General features: G+C 43.5%; 1 protein-coding gene and 1 long non-coding RNA gene across 11 annotated transcripts in view; one reads left to right on the top strand and one right to left on the bottom strand.

The window, feature by feature from the left end:
- The window catches only part of Stard13 (StAR-related lipid transfer domain containing 13), a 396,493-nt gene that overhangs the window by 63,004 nt on the left and 309,454 nt on the right, over positions 1-24,035 (top strand). For all 8 annotated transcript variants that reach the window (XM_087579091.1, XM_087579089.1, XM_087579097.1 and 5 more), the window contains one exon: positions 14,436-14,567. In XM_087579091.1, the coding sequence (XP_087435217.1) occupies positions 14,538-14,567 (30 nt within the window). In that variant the 5' untranslated portion in view covers positions 14,436-14,537. The remainder of the gene's footprint in view (positions 1-14,435; positions 14,568-24,035) is intronic.
- LOC102549089 (uncharacterized) lies at positions 1,069-22,199 on the bottom strand. Of its 3 annotated transcripts, XR_015634503.1 has the most exons (6): positions 10,894-11,012; positions 9,157-9,330; positions 8,402-8,574; positions 5,391-5,800; positions 4,493-4,693; positions 1,069-2,095 (listed from the first exon to the last, which is right to left on the bottom strand). It is a non-coding gene; the product is annotated as an uncharacterized LOC102549089 (long non-coding RNA). The 3 variants fall into 3 exon arrangements; XR_015634502.1 differs by lacking the exons at positions 1,069-2,095; positions 4,493-4,693; positions 10,894-11,012 and adding an exon at positions 21,883-22,199 and having other exon boundaries at positions 4,793-5,800; XR_015634501.1 differs by lacking the exons at positions 1,069-2,095; positions 4,493-4,693 and having other exon boundaries at positions 4,795-5,800.

Genomic DNA, 24,035 nt, shown 5'->3' with positions numbered 1-24,035 from the left:
CAGCAGCAGCGGCAGCGGCGGCAGCAGCCGTGGCAGTGACAGAGGTGGTGATGCCAAGCCACCGAGTTTAACAAAGAAGCTGCAAGAGGCTGGACTAGAAGAGGACATCAGATCCTGGCGCTGGAGTTAGAGCTGTGAGCTGCCATGTGAGTGCTGGGAACTGACCCAGGATCTTCTGGAAATACAGCCAGTGCTCTTTACCTCTGAGCCATCTCTCCAGCCCAAGAAATTTTAAATAGCAGAGAGTATGTGTGCTTAACAGGAGCTGTTTATGTAGGCTCGAAAGAGTTGGGTTTTCCCTGTCACGACCTGTTCTAATTCCCTTGCAGCCATATTAGGACACACAGAAGAACCACTCTACAGTGACCTATGGTTTGCAAGACTGATTATTATCCCCTCCTTCCACACAGCGCTGGCCATGTGCTTGCTACCCTGGGTTCTGCAGGAAATTTAGAAAAGAAACTACTTCCGGGCTGCCTTCTCTTAGACACTGGCTCTGGTCTATAAAAATCTTTTCCCTTTAGTGTTTTATAAAAGATCTTGCTTTTCAGCACTCTACATTAAGGACCATTTGACTTCTTAGAAAGCCAAGACTTTTAGTTGAGGTTGCATTAGAGGGAAAACATTAAAGTTAATAACTAGTGCTGCCCTAAACGTGATTCTTGCTTGCAGGTATAATTCAGCAGTGTACGTAGTTGTGTGAAGAACAGGGATCCAGACTATCCTTAGGACATTAGTGACAAACTCAGTAATACTTGCCCATCTCACATGGGGTGGGGCTACTGGAACCTGAAAATAACCACAGAATTGATTATTATTGAGTTGTCGAATTAATTTGTAATGTTAATTTTTCTAAAAATACAAAATGTTATATATTTGTTCTATTCCTTTTTCAGGATTATTTTAGCTGTTGTAGTTCTAAAATGCAGTGCTAATACCAGGCAGTGGTGATGCATACCTTTAATCCCAGGACTCTGTGAGTTCAAGGCTAGCCCCATCTACATAATGAGTTCTAGGACAGCCAAGGCTACAATTTGTCTTGAAAACAAACAAACAAAAACAACCATATTGTACCACAAAAAACAACGTGCATTTAATGGCTAATTAAAACGTTTTAGGACAGTAAAGTTCCAAGCCAGAAGATGATGGATGTAAATCTACCATATCAGCATTCTCTAGGTAGAGGCAGAAGACTCTGGAGCTTGGGCCAGCCTGGGCTACAACAGTAAGACATTTTCTCAAAGGAAACAAAGCAAAATATTGTATGGTTCAATGTCTAATACAGCTTATAGAAAATTTATTCCCTTTCTCCTCAAAACATTGATGTTTTGGATATTTAAAGTACTGCTAAATTTGGAGTGGTTTTTGACAATTTGAAACAATTTCTCATGATTTCCCACAGAATTTCACTAATGCTGTGAAGGAATCTGAAGGCCATTATATCTCGTAAGCATTGCTGTTAGCAGAAGCAAGTTGATGGCTTATCTCTGGCTTTAACGCTGTAACGTAACTCACAGATGTTGCAAAGGTTTCCTTACACTTCACACTGCCCCTGCTAGAGTGAGTGTGATTCTCTTCTCATTGGTTAAGGCCAAAGATGTAGAAACAGATTTAGTATATGCTCCAGAAGTTTTAATGATCATCATGTCTTCAAAGTCCTACTTCTCTCTCTCTTCTTTCAGGGTCCCCATTAAGTTTCTATCTGTGGTCGTTTATTCATTGGCCCTCCATGATGGGTAATTTTTCACTCTACTCTGATTGCCCATCTGTAAGAGATGAACTGTGTATTTTCCCATTTTTATTATGTGTACTTTGCATGTGTGCATACACACATCTATCTGTGTGTAAGCACATGTGTGAGTGTGTATGTGGGTGTACTCTTCATTCTTCTTCCTTGTTCAGTAAGGCAGATCTCTCAGTCCAAGACAGAGTTCACTGAATGGCTGGACTCCCTAGACAACTTGTTTTGAGGTCCGTTCTTCACCTTCCCAGGCTAGAACTGCAGGTGGGTCACCACGCCCACAGCCTCTATGCGGGGCCTGAGGATCCAAGCTCCAGTCCTTGTGAATTAACCACTGAGTCATCTCCTGGGCTCCTGTGGAGTTTAATGTGGTTAACTGTTACCTACACATGCATGGGTCTAATGATGGTTCAAGGAGCGACAGAGAAGTGTGAGATAAAATAGACCCTCTCCTCCCCAAGCTGCTTCTGTTATGATGTTTGTCACAGCTCTGGGAATTAGACTATGGCAGCCTTGCATGTGCCACTGCTGAATCTAGCAGAGGGATACAGTTTAATACTTTATAAAATACATGTGATAATTTTTCCATATAAAGTTTGGAAATCTTAAAATGTAATAATCACCAAACAGAAAACTGTACCATCTGCCTCAGTGTTCTCACTTTGTGGGCACAGGCCTGGAATCCCAGCATTCAAGAGGCTGAGACAGCAGAATCACAGGTTCAAGGCTGGCCTCCACACCTCCCCCTAAAAAGGCTGTACTTTACTCCTAAGCCCAATTAGATCAGGTAACTCAGCGTATGGTCTCCTACTGATCATGAGTAAGAAAAATCATTCTGAAAACGCAACAATAAATTTAATTCACCACAGGGGAATATGAGCCATTAAGATGAACTCAGCAGTATTAATTCTAATTTATTTCCAAAAACCAGCTTGAAACGACAACTTCGATGAGATTTTAAAATGGACCAAGACAAAAGACTAGAGAGTCTGAGAACACATTATTAGACAGTGTGAAGTCTGCAGAGTCCACTGGAAGTAACAAGAAAAATGATGAGAATTTCAGGGAAAAAAGTTGGTGCATGCTGTGAGTCACGCACAAATGCAGGCATTGCCCCGAAAAGGAAAATTTAAACAGCTACACAGCACACTGACTGTAGCAAAGAATCATTAAAACATTCGTGAATATGCTTTTCTCTTTTTTTTCCTTTAAAAAATGCTTTTTTGTACAGATATTCATTACACATTCATTTATATATCAGAAAATTTAAGAAGCATGAACTAAAGAAAATGGAACCACAAAGAAATTAGTAATAGAAATTACTTTTTAAAACTGCTTTTGGAAACTGGATCCCCTGCATCTCCTGAGGGCTCAGACTGCAGATGTGCTCCACCTGACCTAGCCTAGAAATTTCAGTTCAAAAAAAGCCTGATGAAGAAGCCCTGATTTTTTGTGTCAAGTATTACCAAACAATATTGAAAGTAAATTTCAACATCATTTCATGTAATGCCTATTGACAAAATTACTCTGGATAAATGGCAATGGCGCAGCCATCGTAGAGAAGTACCAGCCAGCAAATGTATTAAGCTCTTTAAACACAGCAAGTGACACACACGTGTGCACATAGGAGCAAGTAATGAACACACACGGGTTCCTTTTTTACTACAAGGCTGGTTTAAAATGAAGAGGAGGATGTGTGCTTTTGTCTCATTAGTATAAATACTTGTTAACAGTTATTTGAAGGCACCCTGCTACCTCCCTATGTCCCTTTAAATGGAAACTCATTCAGGTTAGTGAGGAAGAAGAGAGAGAAGGATTAAAAAGGAGGGAGAGGGAGGAAGGCGGGGAGGGATCTCTGATTTGGAATTTTCTCATGTTTAATCACTAAAAACAATGGAGTTAGAATATCCTATTTTATTTATTATTATTTTTGTATACGCAGTTTATGTGTATTATTATTTTATGTATGTCTGTGTACCGTGTGCATGCCTGGAGCCAGACTTAACCCCCGAGCCATCTCACTAGTGCCTGGTAATGGAAGTCTTACTGAGTCATTATAAAAATACCATTTCACTTATCTTCACAGTTAGATACACTATCTTGTAATTAAAGGCAATATAATCTTTATAGTAATCACTCACAACTTCAGTAAACAACTTAACTTTTTAGTATTAAAAAATTACTTTTAGGAATAACTTTAGCTACGAACACGGCAAGCCTATCTATGAACAGCTGTATTTCTATTGGGTACAAAAGGAAGGGTTACCGAGAGTAAGGCATTTACCGATAGCTTAGGGTCAAATGCCACTGTCAAACTCAGAATACAAAGGCTTCAGGAAGCTTGCTCTTAAAAAACAAAACAAAACAAAAAAAAACCAACCAAACAAACAAAAAAAAACCGAAAGCAGCGTGAAGATTTTAAATTACATAGTAGGGGTAAGGGGCAATGACTCAGTGAAAAGAATGAACTACAAAGAAGTTACAAAAGGAAAGGGATTTTTAAAAGATTATCTTCCAGGAGGTTAAATGTCTGTTGAAGTGATTTTTGTCCTTTTTTGAGTTACCGATTTTCAAGAAACTTTGAAGACAGAAATGGCATCGTAATTAAGAAATTTAGTATACCTGGTGTTACAGCACCCTCTACGACAGAGTCTACTTATATGAACGTGTTTTCCTAATGTGTGACTGTACAAAAGACATGGATTTAGCGCTTCGTTTACTCCCATTGCACTGGCCGGAAAGGCTACTAACCTGTCGGGTTTCAGTGTCAATACTGCAAAACCAGCAAACAGCGCTCTCAACAAAGCAATCTTGAATTCTAAACGATTCCAACTGTGGGCCTTAATCACCCAGCTCTCCTTCCACATCACCTCTCCCAGTCCTAAACTGTAGTGAACCGGACTCTTCAAAGTCTTCTGAATTCAAATGCATGCACAAGTAGGGAAACCAGTGCTGTAGGGGGGGAAAATGCCCAGTGACAAGTGAGCACAAATAAGGGACAATTCACTAACTTACACTGTGCGTCTTGATACACAATAACTGAAACAATACCTAACAGTGCTCCAAGTTTATTATATCTGGACTTTGAAACATGAACCCTTTAACAGTTATGTTCACTTTCTAGCTTTGGTGGAAATTCGTTTCCCCTTATCTAAAGGAAAGAACCACATGCAATCATAGCGAATATTTCATAGTTCTGAGATAAACCTGCTGAGACTGTCTTGGTTTAAAAACCTATTAATTTTCCTAATCCCTAATACTGCTCGTTTTCGCAACACCCGCTTAACGGATGTAATGGAGCAAAATATTTTTCTAACACAAGCTAACGAAAGGCTACAAAGTAAAGCCTTCTCTCTGCAAAACGAGAAATGGAGGACCTCGGTCCACTCCGACCGAAGAACCGAAGCGCAGTGTACAGAGAGCGCGGCCCAGAAATGAGGAAACAAAAAGCAGAACACGAGGAGGCAGGAACTGTGTTACTATGGCTTGAAAAGACGGAAAGAGGCCGGCTTCCTCCCGCTTGAGGTCCGTTCCCCTTCTGGACTCCAACCATTTCCGCTCAGAGTAACCACAAAACCCTTCCCGCGCGGGAACTCGGCAGAGGAGGAGTCTTGGGTCCCGCCCTTCTGGCGGAATGCATAAAGCCTACCAGAGCCGAGGAGTCTCTGGAATGTTCTGAAGGGAGGAAGCACGCCCCTCCGCGGGCTGAGGAACACTCGGCGCCAGATGGCGCTACCGCACCGAGAGCCAGAGCCTGCCCCTCAAGGGAGATGGGACGAGCTGCCACCGGAAGTGAGCGCTCAGCTAGCCTCCCGTCCCGGATATCCAGCCTTCTGGCGTGTTCCCGCGCGAGGGCGGAGCTACAACCGGAACCGGACTGCGAACGCGGGGCCTTGTGGAGGAAGAGCAAGGAGGAGCCTTGGAGGTTCTGACTTCCGATGCGCGCGCCTGGTCTTGGGGTGACCGCGAGGGGCGGGGCCTCCGGGCGCGCTTGCGCATTAGGAGGGTGTTGTTGCTTGAGGACTGCTCATTTCTCCATCTTTGATCGTTCGCAGGGGTCTACAGGCGAAAATGAAAGTGATGTCTTAGCAGGGTTTTGTTTGTTTTGTTGCTTCCCACCCGCAGGAGTTGGTTTCTGGCTGTAAATTCCGTTTCTGGAAATCTCTGGAAAGTTAGCGATGTACAAGGTAGTCTTTCTCGCCATTAATCCCTTTGAGTTCATCTCAGCTAGTGTCTGCGCTGGGCCTGATCTGATCGTCCTTGTCTCTCGTTACCTTCTGGCTCTTCGTGACAGCTAATAGGATCTAAGGATTTGGGGAAGCATATATCATGGGCTTTTAAAGCACTTAATTTGAGTGTTACTCTCTATTTTTTTTGTTAGGATGTTGGCATTCTGCATTCCGTGGTGTGGCTTTGCACCAGTTTGTTGAGAAAGCTGCCCGAGGAAAATCCCGCCCCTTTCCCACGTTGGCTGGCTGATTAAAACACATTTTTAAGTAGATGGACAGTACTTCGCCCTAGTACATGGGCTTTGTTTTGGTTTTAGATGTATCATGAGAAGTATGAACTTACATTGCAGAATGTATAAACAGTATTAGTGTACACACACACACACACACACACACACACACACTTTAGACTAAAAGACAGTTTCCCAAAGCTCTCGAGTTTCCCAGAAATGTCCTCAGCTTTTGGTAAATGCTTTTAGGAATTCCAGAGGTCCTTGCCAAAGATTTAAATAAAGTCAAACATAAAAACGTAACAAAATACACACACACACACACACACACAAACCATTTTGTGTTGATCAATTTTGTTGGCCAATTACTTCTGGGCACGGGCCTTCCCTGAAATGTGGTTGATACTCCATTGGGGAAAATCGATTTTACCGTTCCCAGTATTATCAGTAGTAAATACCTCTTGGTTAGGAATGGAACTTGGTATTTTTTTTTTTAAAGATTTTATTTATTTTATGTATGTGAGTTATACTGTCAATGTTTTCAGACACACCAGAAGAGGGCATCGGATCCCATTACAGATGGTTGTGAGCCACCAGGTGGTTGCTGGAAAATGAACTCAGGACCTCTGGAAGAGCATTTAGTTCTCCTAACTGCTGAGCCATCTGTCCAGCCCGGAACTTTGTATTCTTTAACCCCTAGTTTGTATTGGGATTTTTTTTTCCTGCTTGAACCTATTGTGAACGAAAACTCCTGAATGGGGGTAGGGAGGGCTGTGTGGCAGGGACTAATTAGAATTTTAGTACTGTGGCAAAATTGTAAATGTTACAGGTCCAGAGTTTAATCACGTTGTTTTGGGCTAGTTTTAGTCCCCTACATACCACAACTGCCATTCCTTACTCACCTTTGTGTCAGAGCTAAAATCCCATGAGAGAGTTTTTAAGAAGAAAACTAAAGTCTGTTGGCAGATACTGGCTTCAACCAACCTGAAAGCCAAGAAAGTCGTCGGATGAGACAGGCTGTAGGAAAGCCTGCCCCATCTTGCTGTAATTGCCTCAATGGTATTCCCACCAAATGTATTCTAAATGTCTTGATTCATGATTGTCTTTGTCCTGTAAAACTAAACTAAAACTAACGTGGGAACATGGGATATGGGATGACCTAAGTCTGTGTCCCTGGGCCATGGTCACTCAAAGTGACTCCAAACCAAACTATGTCTCAGTCCCTTTAAGGCGAGTACTGTTTTCTGCTTTGACTCTGGAGGTAATATGTGTGTTGTCACAGCCTCTGTAAGTTTATACACGTGCCAGCCCTGGTGTGTCCCGCATGATGCTTTTGTTTTTTTAATAGCTCTTTAAAGCTGAGCTAATGGAGTAGAAACTTTAAGGTAGAAAATGTCAGGAACGGAGAAAAGTGGATGACACAATATAGGCAGTTAAGAGCCTGGTAACTGTCTTCATTTTGTATGCTTTTATCCTTCTCTTCCTCCTCCTCTTCCTCCTCCTCATCGCATCATTACCTCATTCTCATCCTCCTGTGATTCAGACTCCTGCTTAACTCTACAGAGACATTTTAGATTTTCAAAATCTTCATGAAGTGGAGGCCGAGTTAAGCCTGTGACAGGTCTGAAGAGAGGCTGACTAGACCTCCTGTCAATGGTCCAGAGCCCATGATTTCCAGCTTTCTGTGCTTCACAATTTAATTCAGTAAACCTTGATCATGCCTCTGTTAAATGTTAAATACAACACTAAAAAGCTAGAATAAAAAGCACTGGGGAAGTTAGCTTGTCCATTTTATCAAAATGTCCCAAGCATATCTGCAACAATTTTGCCATCCATGTTATTGATGTATGTGACTTGGTGGTGTTCATCCTCTTGCTAATATTTATTTCATCCTGAAATAATTTTTGAAGCCTAAAATAAGATTTACTATTGTAGGACAAAATGAAATTGGATTGTTTAACCCAGAGCAAAATTTAATAGGAAAAAGCTCCAAGATAGCATCTCTGTGGGCAATTACATTACTGACAGCCCAGAGCTGCGTAGTGTGTAGTTCCACATAAAATAAAAAGTAGTAAGAGACTGGAAGGCTGTGGTGTTAGTGACTAATCACACCATTACAGGTACTGACAGCCACCAAACATGAGAAAATTTTGTTTTTGATTTTTTTGTATGTGTACATGTGTTTTGCCTGCATTACTTACCTGTTTACCACACGTGTGCCCAATGTCCGTGGAGACTGGAAGAGGACACAAGATCCCCTGGAACTGGTGTTATAGATGCTTGTGAGCTGCCTTATAGGTGCTGGGAATTGAACCTGGGTCCTCTGGAAGAACAGCCAGTGCTCTTAATGGCAGAACCATATCTCCGGTGCCTCCTTTAAAGAGGGAAAACAGGCTATATTTCAGTTGTGTGTTCATTGGGAGAACTGCTGGATTTTCATTTCAAACATCTAGAATTGCCCCAGCCCAAATAAAAGTTAAAGCTCCTTAAATACCAGAAACTTGGTGTCAGCTCTGACCATCCAACCCTAACGTCCACTTCATTCGTCCCTCACCAAGGAGACATGCTAATTATGTAGTGACTGTGGCCTGAGTAATGGACACCCATTCCCAGATCCATAGGACACTCCCATTCAGAAGGCATGTTTCAGAACCAAAACTCAGCTCTCCTTACTTGGTAGTTTGTTTTCAATTTTCCTAATTAGTAGAAATAAATAAATACATCTTTTATAAAAAGGATAATTTTTCACACTTATTGACTGGAAGTGGTTCAAATAGCATTGTCCCATTGACATTCCTGAACCTTTCTCTGGAAACACAAGACAGGCATCTAGAACAATCGAAAGTTAAGCACCCCTGTGCCATATCCATTCATCGGCAGCACCGCATATTCTACCTTTGAGTTACCAGTTCTTTAGGGCGCTGTGCTTCAGTAATCACTCTGTTAAAATCCACACCTGAGGGATGAAGTGTCCACTCTGGAGTCCCCAGTTGGTCCTACTGCAGGTCCCCACGAGGCCCTCGCTGGGGTCTGAAGTCTGCCTCAACAAGTTCCTTAAAGAACGGCTCAGCTCTGCATTCCAGTAATCTGTGTAGATTTTTCCAGCAGTTATCTTGCCTTTCAGAGCGCGCTTACATGGAATGACGAAAACAAATATGCCCTTATTTCTCTGAATGGGGTTATTGTAGGGAAATACGAAGAAGCCATAAATAAGAGTGCAAAGACCCCTTTGTCCCCAAAGCACAAGCAGTCATATTGAGGGCTGGACACACAAGCGCCAGCTCTTCTGATAACAGGAAGAAAACGACTTCTCATGCTCAGAGTAACAACTGGTCTGGGTACATTGGGGGGCTCTTCCCTCTAGAGCCTCTGAGGCAGCTTTTTAGGTTATGTGAGGTCATAGTTGAGGTACGGTAGAAAGAACAAATAAAAGTTTTCCTCTCCCTTGAAGTTTTCTTTTGATTTTCTGGCAGAAACATGCATTTGCTTAAGTGTATTAATACTGAATTATTCAAAAATAATTTCTTCCAAGAGGCTTTTTTAAAAAAAAAATCAGCATTAAATTCAAATGAAGATGGACTGCAGTTTCCACATAGTTTCTTTTTACTTTTATTATTGGCCAATCGTACCCTAGTTTATGTAATATACTCATTTGGCTTTTCCTAGTCTTTTTTCACACTCAGAAATTTAGAAAAAGAAGTCTTTGTATCAAGAACAATACATCTTTTGCTTATGGTAAATAGTTTGAAAGGTAGGAGGCTATAACTTGTAAAATAACCAAGGAATGGTAAGTTCTATGGCAGTGTAAAAGCACACAGTCCTACTCTCATGGCTCTGACACGTTGAGTGACTGGATTAAGAAGGTGAATGTGTCCAGAGACCATCTGGGGCTTTATTATCTTTTGTAAAAGTTAAAGGACCATATAATGTCCCCTTCCTCTTCAGTAAACCTTCGCATCGCTCCCTCCCAAAATCATGGTCTCCTTTTTCCTTAGTTGCTTTTGTCAAATAGCCACCTTTTAACATTGGTTTAGCCTTGTAATCTATGTATAAAGGAACTATAATGAAAAATGAAATTGTTTTTTCTGGTTAGATGGCACTGTATGTGGTCTCAATGGCAGGCATGAAAAAAATGCAGTAACAACATAAACGTGTTGTTTGAACTATTCTTAAAACAAGGATTCATGACAAGAGGTTCTTGTGAAATGTTGAATTTCAAAGTCAACCTGTTGAGCTCCATTGAAAGGCAGATCAAGAGCTGCAGAGACGGCTCAGCTGTTGCCCTCACAGGGGACCACTTACTGTTTCCTGGAACCCCAGCTCCAGTGCAATCCTGTGCATACACTGTCCTTGCCTTAACAGGAGTTGAGGCAGCTCTAGAGAGAACACACACACACACACACACACACACACACACACACACACACACACACACACACCCCTCCCCTGAAGTCATGTGGCTCTCATTACACAGTGGACTAAAGGAAGGCATTCCAAAGTCTGATATTTTTAAGCCTCCAGTTTTGTGGTAAGTGGTCTAGGTGGGAACTAAATTTGTGAAGTATTCTATTCACAAAGAAAAACCTGACAGTGATAATGAAGTCAGTGTCTTAGTTAGGGTTTTACTGCTGTGAAGAGACACCATGACCAAGGCAACTCTTGAAAGAACAACATTTAATTGGGGCTGGCTTACAGGTTCAGAAGTTCAGTCCATTATCATCAAGGCAGGATCACAGCAGCATCCAGGCAGGCATGGTGCAGGAGGAGCTAAGAGTTCTGCATCTTCATTTACGGGCTGCTAGCAGAATATTCACTTCCAGGCAGCTTGGATGAAGGTCTTAAAGCCCACACCCACAGTGACACACCTATTCCAAAAAAGCCACACCCACTCCAACAGGGCCACACCCTCTAATAGTACCACTCCCTGGACCGAGCATATACAAACTATCATACTCTACTCCCTGGCCCCCATAGGCTTGTTGAAACATAGGAGTCCATGGAGGCCATACTGTAATTCCTAAAGCAAGACAGGAAACCAGCTGTGCAAACTCCAAACTCTGCATCTCCATGACTGATGTCCAAGCAGTCTTTTCTTGATTGCAACAAACTTCTTTCTCCTGGGCTGTTTCCACACCCTGTTAGCAGCTTTGCTCAGCAGATAGCCCACAGCTCTGGCATCTCAAACATCTTGGAGTCTCCAAGGCAGCTTCAATGTTACAGCTTCTTGTTCCAGTGTCTGGGGGTCCACACATGACTTTCTGGGCTCCTTCAAAGGGCTGGTGTCACTTCTCCAGCTCTGCCTTCTATAGCACTCTAAGCTCAGGTTGATCCACTCCACATCTCCAGTACAATGTGGTCTTTCACCGACAGCCTCTCATAGGCTCTCTTCATGGTGCCAAACCTCAAGTCCTTTGCATGACCCCTTCAGTCCTGGGCCATCAACTACAACTGAGGCTGTACCGTCACCAATGGCCTTCCATGGCCTCTCACAGTGCCACTTACTCCCTGGGCCAAGCATATACAAACCATCACGGTCAGTTTAGCAACAGATGACTCCAGAGGGCTTTCTTGCCCCCACATTCCTATGATGATATCGTAATTTCATCTGCAGCTGCTTAATTAATCACCACTTTAAAAATACCTTAACAGAGTAGTGATTAAAGAAAATATAAGATACAACCTTCCTTTGTAGGATCTTTAAGAATAACTGAAGGGAAAAACTGCTCATAAGACAATTCATAAAAAGTGTGCGGTAGCCTCATGTAACTTAGAGCATGGTAGTCACTGTTTGTTAAGGCGCAGTGTATCCCTAGTGTTCACACACTCATCTCTTGTCCTCGCTGCTTGATAAGCCTATCAGTGGGAAAACAACATTTGGGTGTTTTTCTATATCTCATTATTACACAAATAATGTTTGACAAAAGTATTTACAAAGGAAGGGAGTTAAAAACAAATTAAGAAAGGTTGGAATATTGGTGCCTATTATACATGCTTAACTCTTCCCATCCATCCATCCATCCATCCATTTATCCATCCACCAAGCATTGGCCAAGCATGTAGAAAACAAATATGTCACTCTTTTTTAAGTAATTGTATCTAGGAAGAAAGGATTATGTAGATACTAGCATAAGGTTTTAAAACAAAAGAGTTTGCCAGATTAGTATGGGGGACACACGAAAAAAGAGCAAAGGATTACATTCCTAGGAAAAGCAAGAGCGCAGAGAGGATGGGCCCCGATACCGGTTATGAAGGACAGACAGGCACATTTCAGGGGAAGGCATGAAGGCATAAAAAAGAACACAGCATAGCCAAAGTACACGGAGGGTCTTCATCTGACACCCGATGGTGCCTACGAATGACAGCTGCAGAGATGTGCGAAGGCAGAAGGTGCACGGATTAGAACCACGTGCTTAGAGGTCAGAGGCTTCACTGCAGGTACTGGGAACCGTTTGGGTCACACACTGAAGCAGGGTAGCTAAGGAATACAGAGACATTATGTAACTGCCAAGTGTGTATTAAAATGTGTGCATTTTTAAATGTCCCAGAATATTTCCAAATAAAACGCTTATGTCTGTTTACTTTTCCAGTAGACTTGGGCACTCAGTAGTGCACCACCTAATCTTTGGCACATTTTCCTGTACGCTTACATATCTTAGAACATAATTCCAATCTCTTTTTATGAAAGTTAACGCTAAGTAAGAAAATCGCACTGTTGGTTTCTTGTACTCCATTACCTGATTTCCCAGTGTGGCTAAGTTGTAGACACCGGGCTCTTGTTAGGACGACCTTGGAGAATGGCTGGAGGAGAACATTTAATAACCTTTTCCAATGCTCATGCTTCGGTTAAAAGCATCACGGGGGAAGAAACATCACTTGTGTAGTATTTGCACTACAAAAAGCAAGATAAAGACCCAGAAAAAAATACAGAAAAATTTAAAAATTCCAGGTTATTCCCAGTGGAATACAGGGTACAATTCAGCTTCCAAGCAATAGGGAGTCTAAGTAAGAGCAGTCACTATGCTTTGGTAAGAACATTCTCAAGATTGCTGAAAAGACTTTTCTTGGACTTGGCAAATTTAGGATTCTCATTAAGTATGCTAATTTATTTTTTAATCATTTTGCTTGGATAGCCTTCGTAAATACAATTTTATAATTTATTCCCCACTAGTGCAACACACAATCTGAAATCACAGATCCTAAGCATAGAAGAACAGGGTAGAGCTAAAGGAGTCACATTTTGTTCTTTGAATTCTAATTGGTCAAGAGAATACAAAAATGTCGGTTCATCGGAAGGAATAAGTTCAAGAAAACTGCGCCTTGTATAACTCAGAGGCCATAGCAAATACTTAGTACAAGTGGAAACTGCTCAGAGATCACACCCCAAGATGGCCGCACACTAATAGAACTCCATGTTCTGTTTTGTTAAATGAGAACAGAACATTGTGTGGGTTAGGAATGGGCAGGTCAGTCTGGGAGGAGGTGGTGGGGGAGGATGAATATGAACAAAATAAATGCATGTAACCCTCACAGCTAATAAATACATACTCTAAACAAAGAAAATCGCTTCAAGAATATATTTTAACATGTCAAATAATATATAAATTAATTACCTGGATTCATCCTGATGACAATAATATTTTAGAACATGACTCCACATCATCAGTATATATTTGTATCTCTCAACTCAACATTAAACTAGCCTTTAAAATATGTAAAACCACTTTACCTATTTTCTTTTCTTTTTCTGTACAAGGGCTGCAACCCAGGGCCTGAGCATGCCCAGTGAACCCTCTATCACTGAACTCTCTCTAATCTCGTTGAGCATCAGCCTTTAAAGACAGTCTTTGTATTTAAGGCTTTTCTCACATTTTAAAGACTCAGTTACTTTTGAATTCTGCACACAGGAGTGTGTGCTTGCATGTCTATCTGGGTACCATGTACCAGCAGCACTCGTGGAGACCAAAAGAGGATGCTGGGTCCCCTGGACCTGGAGTTATAGATTGGTGATCACTGCCACGTGGGTGCTAGAAACTGAACCCAGGTCCCCTCGAGAGTACTGAGCAACCTTAACCATGAAAGCCATCTCTCCAGCCCTTACTTTCCCATTTTGTATTAATTTCCAAAACCATCCTAGTTTTGAAATGTGTTTTAGTTGACACACAGTACTTTGTTTTCTTAAATGACCACGTAGGGATGCTCAGTTATATCTAAAACTTTCTAAATTATTTTTTATAGAGTACAATAAACGTGGAGGATATTACTTAAAAAAAATCAAAGGAAAGAATTCGTAGAAACAACTCTGGAATCATCTAGAATCTTCATGGTGTACCAAACCAAATGTCAGCTGGAGTTCGGCCAAAGCTTAAGGTAGGTAACTTTATGACAGAACGTGCTTCAGAGAGCACACTCCCTTATAGCCTCACGGCACCATCACCAAAGCAAGCTCCCACTCATCTTGTAATTACTCTTCTTCGTTTCCTCCTCCTCCTTCTCTTTCTCCTCCTCCTCTTTCTCTTCCTTCTCTTTCTCCTCCTCTTTTTCCTCTTCCTTCTCTTTCTCCTCTTCCTTCTCTTTCTCCTCCTCCTTCTCTTTCTCCTCCTTCTTTCCCCTTCTCTTTCTCCTCCTCTTTCTCCTCCTTCTTTCTCCTTCTCTTTCTCCTCCTTCTCTTTCTCCTCCTTCTTTCTCCTCTTCTTTCTCCTCCTCTTTCTCCTCCTCCTTCTCTTTCTCCTCCTCCTCTTTCTCCTCCTTCTTCCTCCTCCTTCTCTTTGTCCTCCTCCTCTTTCTCTTCATCTTTCTCCTCCTTCTCTTTCTCCTCTTCTTCCTCTTCCTCTTCTATTTCTTGGTTTTTATGCTTAATATTGAGGTGACCCATTCTTATATGGTGCAAAAAAAAAAACTCTAACAAAACATGTTATGGTTGATTCTTTATAAAACTGTAAATGTGAATTTTGCCAAAAGAGTAAAAAGCTTGGTCTAATGTGCTAGGTAGATCGTGTAATACATACATGGGAAACTAAGTGTAGCCTTTGCCTTCCCACAATAAGCAACGCCTGCAGATACTGCTGCTGCTGCTGCTGCTGCTGCTGCTGCTGCTGCTGCTGCTGCATTTTGTTATATAAGGCATGAGGACATCTTGACCATCCTTTCTTGTGTGTGTGTTTGTATGTGTGTGTACAGGTACACATAAGTGTGTGTGCATATGTTTGGAGGTCAGAGGTTGGTGGTGTCTTCCTCAACTGGGTTCCACCATATTTTTTTTGTCAGGTTTCTCTACTAAGTTGGAACTCACTTATTCAGCTAGATTAATGAACCAAGAAAAGTCCCGAGGCTCCTCCTTTTTCTCTGAGTCCCCAGCACTGGTATTGGGGGTTTATACTGGCAGGACCTCATGATTACATGACAAGGATCTGAGTTTGGTTCCTGAACCATCTCCACAGTCCTATGACCAGCCTTTCTTATAGTTTTCATCTTTTAGTAAGAGTTATAATTTTCAGATTGACTAATTAGGCTTTTTACACTAAAAAAAAAAAAAAAAAAACGAGCCAGAAAGTAGATTTTAGCAAGTCCTGACCAGTGTTGGATATAGAAAGTTGTTAAGTAACAATCTATAAGGTTTTATAAGGTTGCTTATGATTCTCAACCTCTCATGTGCTAAATTATATACAAATAAAAATGTGAATTAATGTGAAGGTCAAACATTATGCATTCTCCTAACAGGGGACAAAAGAAACCCTGAAAATTGCTTTCAGGGATAATTTAAGAGATCCCTTGCAAAAAATAAGGATCAGCGTGAAGTTAAGGGAAACCCGTTGTTCCATAGTGGTCATTGGTTCCATAGCTGTCGTTGTCCAGCAGTCTGTCAGGAGGCTCCTTGGCCTTCACGGGTAAATGTGGAGATATCCAAACTGTGGGTGGTCACAAAACAAACAAAAGGAACCCAACTGTTCCACCTTCTGATCCCCCGAGACCTCTCCTTGACTGGTTTATGAAGAAAACAGTACTCTACTGATTCACTTTGCAGAAATCATGCCTACAGCAGGGTTCAGAATAAGACTGGAGACTTGAGGTAGTCAAATAGAAACCGCTTAGCTCGAGCATTACAATGAAAACCATGTTGTAAGCCCCAGGACCGGATGTTCCTGGCGCGATGTTTAGCTCTCCGCACCTACTGCACATTTAATCCCCACAACGAACCTGTGAGGGATTATTTCCTCCATTTCCTAGAAAAACCAGATCCTCACAGCAACATAGTCGATTTTGTAGAATAGGAACTAACTATGGTGACCCTCATTTAGCAGACGAGGAATGAAGACTTAGTAAGACTAAGCGTTTTGCGCTAAGAAATTTGCGCAGATGGGTAGTATGGGTTCCAGGGACTGCAGTGTGATCCTTCCTGCACCACCACACCGGCTCAGAGGGTGTGGGATTTTTCTGACGCCTCTTGAAAAAGATAATGCATGCTATGGTAAGAGAAATCAACTTGAAAAGACTATGCAATTCCAGTGCCAGGAAGCTTTGGCCAAATTGGGAGAATAATTAAGAAAAAAATAAGTCAGATGAAGACGGACAGGCAGGGCACAGGACCTTGAGGGCACGATTGTACAGCGGTGGAATGCGTCATGCGCTTCTCAGAACGTCAGAGGGACCCAGATGGGAACCATGGCTTTGGTGACCTTGATGTACTAATGCAGGTTCATCATACAGAACAAACGTGTCACTTTGTTGGAAGAGAGCACTGGTAAAGGAGGCTAAGTGTGACACCGGGGGCAGATGGGGAGGAACTGTGTCTTCCTTTCAGTTTGGTGTGAACTTCTAAAAAAGGTTCTGAAATGTATAATTCATCCTTTAAGTGCTTTCTAAATTAAAAGGGAGAGACAGCTAAGACAATGCGTTTTAAATATACTGGCCGTGACCCCACGCTTCGGTTCTTTTTAGTAAGAAGAATAATTGACACATAATGTCAACTTTTACATTCAGTTTTCTCCTTGGAATTCTCCTAACCCCCAAAGAAGGCATTTACTGCAGTCCATTCTGTTTATTTAGACATGAAATGGAAGTTAAAAAGGAGAAAGCCATTATCTTTGGTGTGATGATGCGGTCCATTCCTCGCCGTCTCCTAAGGGAATGTAATTTATTAAAGAGGCACTTGGCACCCCTCTTAGCCACTCTCCTAATAGCCTTTAAAAAGAAAAAAAGAAAATGTTCCCTTGTCTTTACAGTATGCTCTTCATTATCTTGAGGCAGATAATTATTTCTAAATTAGCTAATTCAGGATAGGAGCAGTAACTATATATATAAACAAACAAATAAAAACCTCCCTGACTCCTAAGAAAAACAACTAAAAGCTAATGTTGTTTCATAAGACAGATCCTTGCTTTGCCACTGAATGGCCTTCTGCCTTCAGAGTATGGGATTGCCAATGTGATCTTGTAATTAACTGAAAGCCTTGGCCAGGTTCTCAATCAATTCTTCTTGACACAACTAATGGAAACACTCTCTCTCTCTCTCTCTCTCTCTCTCTCTCTCTCTCTCTGTGTGTGTGTGTGTGTGTATGTGTGTGTGTGTGTGTGTGCGCGCACGCGCGCGCACATATCTATATGAATATATTCACAGGCAGACAGGGAGACAGACAGACAGACAGACAGACATGGGGATCTATGTGGCTTATGCAAACATTTTCCTCTTCTCTGTTTATTGCCAATATATGTCCTGAGCATCTTGCCAAGACTGTCACCTGTAAGCAGGCAGCAGGCAGCAGGCAGCAGGCAGCAGGCAGCAGGCAGCAGGCAGCAGGCAGCAGGCAGCAGGCAGCAGGCAGCAGGCAGCAGGCAGCAGGCAGCAGGCAGCAGGCAGCAGGCAGCAGGCAGCAGGCAGCAGGCAGGAGGCAGGAGGCAGCAGGCAGCAGGCAGCAGGCAGGAGGCAGCAGGCAGCAGGCAGGAGGCAGCAGGCAGCAGGCAGCAGGCAGCAGGCAGCAGGCAGCAGGCAGCAGGCAGCAGGCAGCAGGCAGCAGGCAGCAGGCAGCCTTTTGGTAAGTGAACACTTCCAGTGTGGTTCTGCCTGTGAGTCTTTGAAGACCCTAAGAGGTTCCTTTGCTGTCTCTCCTATTTCAAGGATAATTTCTTAGGACTCAGCTCATTTCTGGTTGCTCTGACCCCACATGAGCTCAAGGCCTCTGTGAGAGAAAAGATTGCTACCACCTAAAAGAAAATTCGGGACAGGAAACATTTTTTTCTCTCTCCGTGATTTACATCTGCTTTTCAGCTGTTAGAATCAGAGCCTAGGTTCTGGAAGCCCTAACAAGTTAGGCTTGGCCATCCATCCCCAACAAGCCAATTAAAAAGGGAAAATAACAGTGAAACACAGAAAAGAGAGACTTATTCAATGTGGCAATACATTGGGAAAGGGACCAAAGAGGTCCTGCCCCTCCCCTGACCCCTGCACAAGTCTGTCTTTGGGGGTTTGTCGTGAGCCTAGTGTTTGAGTAGAGGGAAGGACGCAGGAAAAACTGCAGGTTCCAGTGAGGCGTGCTTGCTATTGTCTCATGTTGTCTCTCTTGTCGGTGGTCTGACAATGCCGGAACTCTGTGAAGTCCCTTTCTGGAGACAAGCTCACTCTCTGGTTGGCATCAGAGTCCCAGTCTGCTCCTTTCCTAAGACTGAGACTAGTGAGGTTAATTCTAATTTTGGGGGGTGAGTCCACTGTTTCGGCAATCTAATAGACCAAGGGAGGAGGATACGAGTGTCCTTAGACATCATTGTCCTTGCCAGGGTGACTGTAGGCCTTCATGTGAGTTCATTTGTGTGTATAACGGATATCTTCTTACTTTCTCGGCTAGCCTGCAAAACGTCACCCGCCATGTATCTGAAGCACAGAATTCACTGCCCCGTAGAGCACAGCTGATGATCACGGACTTGTTCCTGAGTGTAGCCTTGGCTGACAAACAAAGGACTCCTTGTTCCTTCCAGATACCTCTAACAGGCCAAGGCAGTACCGCCACGAAGCTATCACTGGGGAGGATGGAGATTCTAGGTGTTTAGCCTTTATCACTTGGATTAGTCAGCATTCCGCCACCATTACTCAGCACTTTCCCAGGTCTATTGCTTTTCAGACATCAATATCCTTTCAGCAGAACATGTCTAAAGCTAAGAATGTCTGCTTCTAGTTTTCAACACTCTTAATGTCACCAAAGCGTGACGGCTGGTGAATATGTGACATACAGAACAGACCGGGACTAAAACTGAGCTTAACGGCTTCTGTCAAACAAATACTTCAGTGCAGGCGGCAGCTTAGAGATGTCAGGCGCCACGGGTGCCTGGCCCTGGGCCTGGGACAAAGGAAGCTGCTGCTCACCAGTGGGTGAGTCCTGAGTGGGTGAGTCCTGTTCAAGTCTCTATGGAGAGCATTACGTGGGCCATTATAGGCTGCAAAATAGCACAGAGACAGTCCAGACCACGTTGACAGAAACAAAAGAAAAGTCCAAGGTTTATGCTTTGTGGTGTGTGTGTGTGTGTGTGTGTGTGTGTGTGTGTGTGTGTGTGTGCGTGTGTGCCTGTGTGTATATGTACAGGTGTATACACACATAGAGGCCACCAATCAATATAGGGTACCTTTCTGACTGGATCTCTGTTGAAACAATTTTCGATAAATAAATCCTGGCACAGGATTGCTTCCCATCTCAATGGTTTATGTTCCTGAATCACACACACACACACACACACACACACACACACACACACACACACGGCCTTTATATGGAATATGCCTCAAACAACACAATAGCCGGGCGACGGTCTAGCTTCCATGTTACTAGAATCTACTTCCCGCAGATAATTCCGAGTTATACTTACTAATTTCTATGTTCTTTCTTGGCTGCTCTTGCCCCAGCTGCCTCCTCTAGGTTCCCTTACAGGGCAGCTCTGTCCCTCTCTCACATCCAACCTCAGCATGGCATCTCTCCCTTCCTTCTCCTCCTCACCATCCCAAGCCCGGAAAACCTAAAAGCCGTTGCCACTCCCGGGGATCCAAACTTAGGTCCTCATAATCACCCAGCAAGCACTTTATCTACTGAGCCGTCTCCCTAGCCGCCTTGGCCTGTGAATTTTTGAATACAGAAACCAAAGCCAAGGGGTTTCCAGCCGAGAGTGTGATGATGCCACTCTGGCCTGGCCCCGTGTCCTTGACTTGGAAGAGCAGCCCCAGCACAGAGTCAGGACAGTGAGTGAGTAGCTTTGGATTAACGTTCTGTTCGCTGACTCATGAGGATGGTAGGACCAGGTGAAACGAGGAGCTGTGTGCTGGGCAGAGAAGACAGGTAGTGAGGACTGCCTTCTAGAACCTGCATCTGCCCTCATGCTCCTGAGCCCTGCGCTCCCATCCCGCTATGCTGGCATCCCTAAGAACACGGTGTGATAACCTCGGCTCATCACGTCCTCTCCTGAGTCCGCTAAAGTTGCCTCCAGCCATCAACCAAACCCACCTCATGCCTGTTACTAAAACCTCATCTTCTGTTAATTCCACCCTGTGGTGTCCTGACTGACACCGCCTTGGCCCAAGCACCTGCTACCTTGGAATTGCAGCTTATGGGTCTTCTATCACGTGGCATGCGCATGTCACCCTAGCGCTTGACGAGGAAGAACTCTGAGCAGTCCTCAGTGGTTTTGAAGCCAGCCCGGGTTATGTATAGGGAGACTAATCTGGTCCTGTGTCCGTTCTATGGGAAAATCCCTCCATGTTGTTATGTTGCCTTTGCTGGAAAATCAAATCGCCTCCGGCTTGACTTAGTGGTTCGGCCACACTACACTGTGTTTGCATCCTTAGGTATTTTTGAAGCCTGCCCCTGCTTCCCACCTGGTCACTCCTCACCTCCAATAGCTGTAGCCATTTTGTTCCATGCCTGTCAGCTATTTCATATTGTTACTGTAATTTGCCGACCAGTTATTGACACAGAAAAACAACTGTTTGATCTAAAGCCTTTGAGTCAGAGCCAACCACTAGGCAGCACTTCCCACACCTGTGTCCAGGCTCACCGTGGATTTTGCTGCTTTAGCCTTCGTAAGCCGGCCCTGAGAAATGCTCTTAGCTGAGTCCCCAGATTCTGATCTGAGTCCCCTGATCAATCAGACTTAGGGTGTGCACTCGATAAGCCATCCATCCCTGTCTGACTGAGCTCAGTGTTTGCGTGGTTTGTGGGACTTCCCTTGAACCACAACACTGTTTACTTAACCTCCTATTCACATCAGTTTTGCACCTCTTACCTGGCATTTCCCATCTTCCCTCTGTTCACTGTACCTCATGGCAAGGCTTGGCTTAAATGTCTAGAACGCCTTGCTCAGACTTCTGGCTGCTTACCCTCCGAGGGCCCAGGGCTTGAGCAAAAAGCTACCCTGCCTCTCTGGACAGCTTTGCACTCTTTGGCCCCTCTAGTAAGAAAAAAAATTTCCTCCCACCACAGAACGTCTAAAGGATTTCATTAGAGATTTTAAGACGCAGAAGACGAAGGGGAAGAAGCTCATAAACTGTTCTTCTCTCAAGACTTCTCATTTCCCCTCCAATACAGTTGGAGGAAGCTTGGACAGAGAGGTACAGGTCTTCAGCGATGACTTTTCTGTACTCCGGAGGTCTCCTCTGTTTAGGGAATTTCCTGGGATCCGACCAGAGATGACAAGGAAGCATTCAGGCTTACCTTCTCGCTTGGTGTGGTGATAAAACAGGAAGCTAGAGATTTGGCAAAGGATCCTGTGTCTTAACTACAAGAGAGACGGATCAGAAGTGGGCAGGGAGAGGCAGGGGGAAGCCTTAGGTTTTGGTGCCCTGTGAGAATCGTCTGCCTCTTGTTAAGTCTTCCTTCTCATTTCCTGAACTCTAAGCACATCAGTCCCTGCCTGGGCTCTATAATCAGGGAGTTCAAATGGTTTGTGCGCGGTCAAATGGTCAAATAATTGAGGAAGAGCGGAGTGTATCTCCCCAGCAGGGGAAGCATGGTTGCCATGGTTACCAGGTAAAACAGAGGTTGGCAAGGAATGGTTCTGTGGCTGTGGAATGGTCCAGGAGTCTGACAGCCATCTTCAAGGACATACTTGCTACCGTATGCTATGATCAAATCATGATCATCTGTTCTAGAATACTCCGATTCCTCTGCTTCCTGCCTGCAGATTTTGAGACTGTTGCCATAGCTAATCGCAATGAGCCACAGCTGTGTGAAACAGTATAACATCTGTTTCAGGAACACAGCCCACTTGTACTGTGCGATCCAAGACATGCAGTCACAAGCCTCACAGGGCCTCTGTACTAGGTATATTTTCCCTTGAAATCAGCCCAGCTGCCAGACATACTTTGCCTCTGAATTATTAAAAAAAAAGAATCCCAAATATCGTATATCAGAAATTCAAATTTTCAATGATTTTATTACATAAAAATCATTCATTTATTTACTTCCTCTCTCTCTCTCTCTCTGTGTGTGTGTGTGTGTGTGTGTGTGTGTGTGTGTGTGTGTGTGTGTGTGTGAGTGGGGCTCTTGTCCTATATGCTTACAGAGGTCAGAAGACCACTAACGGGAGTCAGTTGTCTCCCACCATGTGGGTCCAGAGATGGACTCATATTATAAGGCTTGGCAACAGACATCTTTACCCACTGAGCCTTCTTGGCAGTCCTATCTGAAGAGCAAAAGGCTTTCATTCCGGTTTGGTTTATATCTGTGGCTGATGGCACAATTTTCCTCTATTTCTGACTAGATAGCAGCACCAATTGTAATAAATTCTCCACACTAGACTTGTGCAGCACCTGCCTAAGTCAACAGGCGCGCACACCCCAAACAGCAACTGGAAAAGATCAAGTATATCTGAGAAGACATCTACAGGCTTTCAACAAAGCAGAGGATATATTTTCAATGACTTTGCTAATGTACTGGAGTCCACCTACAGAAATTTACTGAACACTTGCTCTGCTCAGAACCTCTCGAGAGTTGCTGATCCGGTGTTGGGATCCTCAGTGTAGAACTCACAAACGTTACTAATGAGTTACCCAAGAAGATTGGAGAAATGATTTGTTGGGGGTTTCAAGTTTCTTCACTGTTTATCTTCTGGATTGTGAAGCTGAACTAATGATTAAGAACATTTGGGCCACTGTTGAACAATATTTTCTGTGGCTTTTGAATTGGGCATTGTTAAAATAGTTTTTATTGGTTATTTTATTTATTTATATTTCAAATGTTGTCCCCCTTCCTGGTTTCCCATCTGCAAACTCCCCATCCCATCCCCATCCCCTTTGCCTCTGTGAAGGTACTCCCCCACCCACGCGCCCACTCATTCCCACCTCACTGCTCTAGCATCCGCTTACGCTGGAATATCAGGCCTTCATAGGATCAAGGGCTTCCCTTACCATTGATGTCTAACAAAGCCATTCTCTGCTACATATGCAGCTGGAGCCATGCGTCCCTCCATGTGTACCCTTTGGTTGGTGTTTAGTCCCTGGGAGCTCTGGGTGGTCTGGTTAGTTGATGTAGTTCTTCCTATGGGATTGCAATCTTCTCAGCTCCTTCAGTCCTTCCCCTAGCTCTTCCATTGGGGTCCCCAGGCTCAGTCCTATGGTTGGCTTGAGTATCTGCCTCCATATTGGTCAAGTGCTGGCAGAGCCTCTCAGGTGACAGCTACACCAGACTCTTGTCAGCAAGTGCTTCTTGGCCTCAGCAATGTTGTCTATGTTTGCTGTCTGCAGATGGGATGAATCCCCAGTGGGGCAGTCTCTGGATGGCCTTTCCTCCACTCTTTCCTGCATTTCCTTTAGATAGGAACAATTCTGGCTTAAAATTTTTGAGATGGGTGGGTGGCCCCATCCCTC

This window comes from Rattus norvegicus, chromosome 12, assembly GCF_021556685.1.
Source record: "Rattus norvegicus strain SHRSP/BbbUtx chromosome 12, alternate assembly SHRSP_T2T, whole genome shotgun sequence".
NCBI classification, from domain to species: Eukaryota; Metazoa; Chordata; class Mammalia; order Rodentia; family Muridae; genus Rattus; species Rattus norvegicus.
This window is presented reverse-complemented; position numbering and strand designations above follow the sequence as displayed.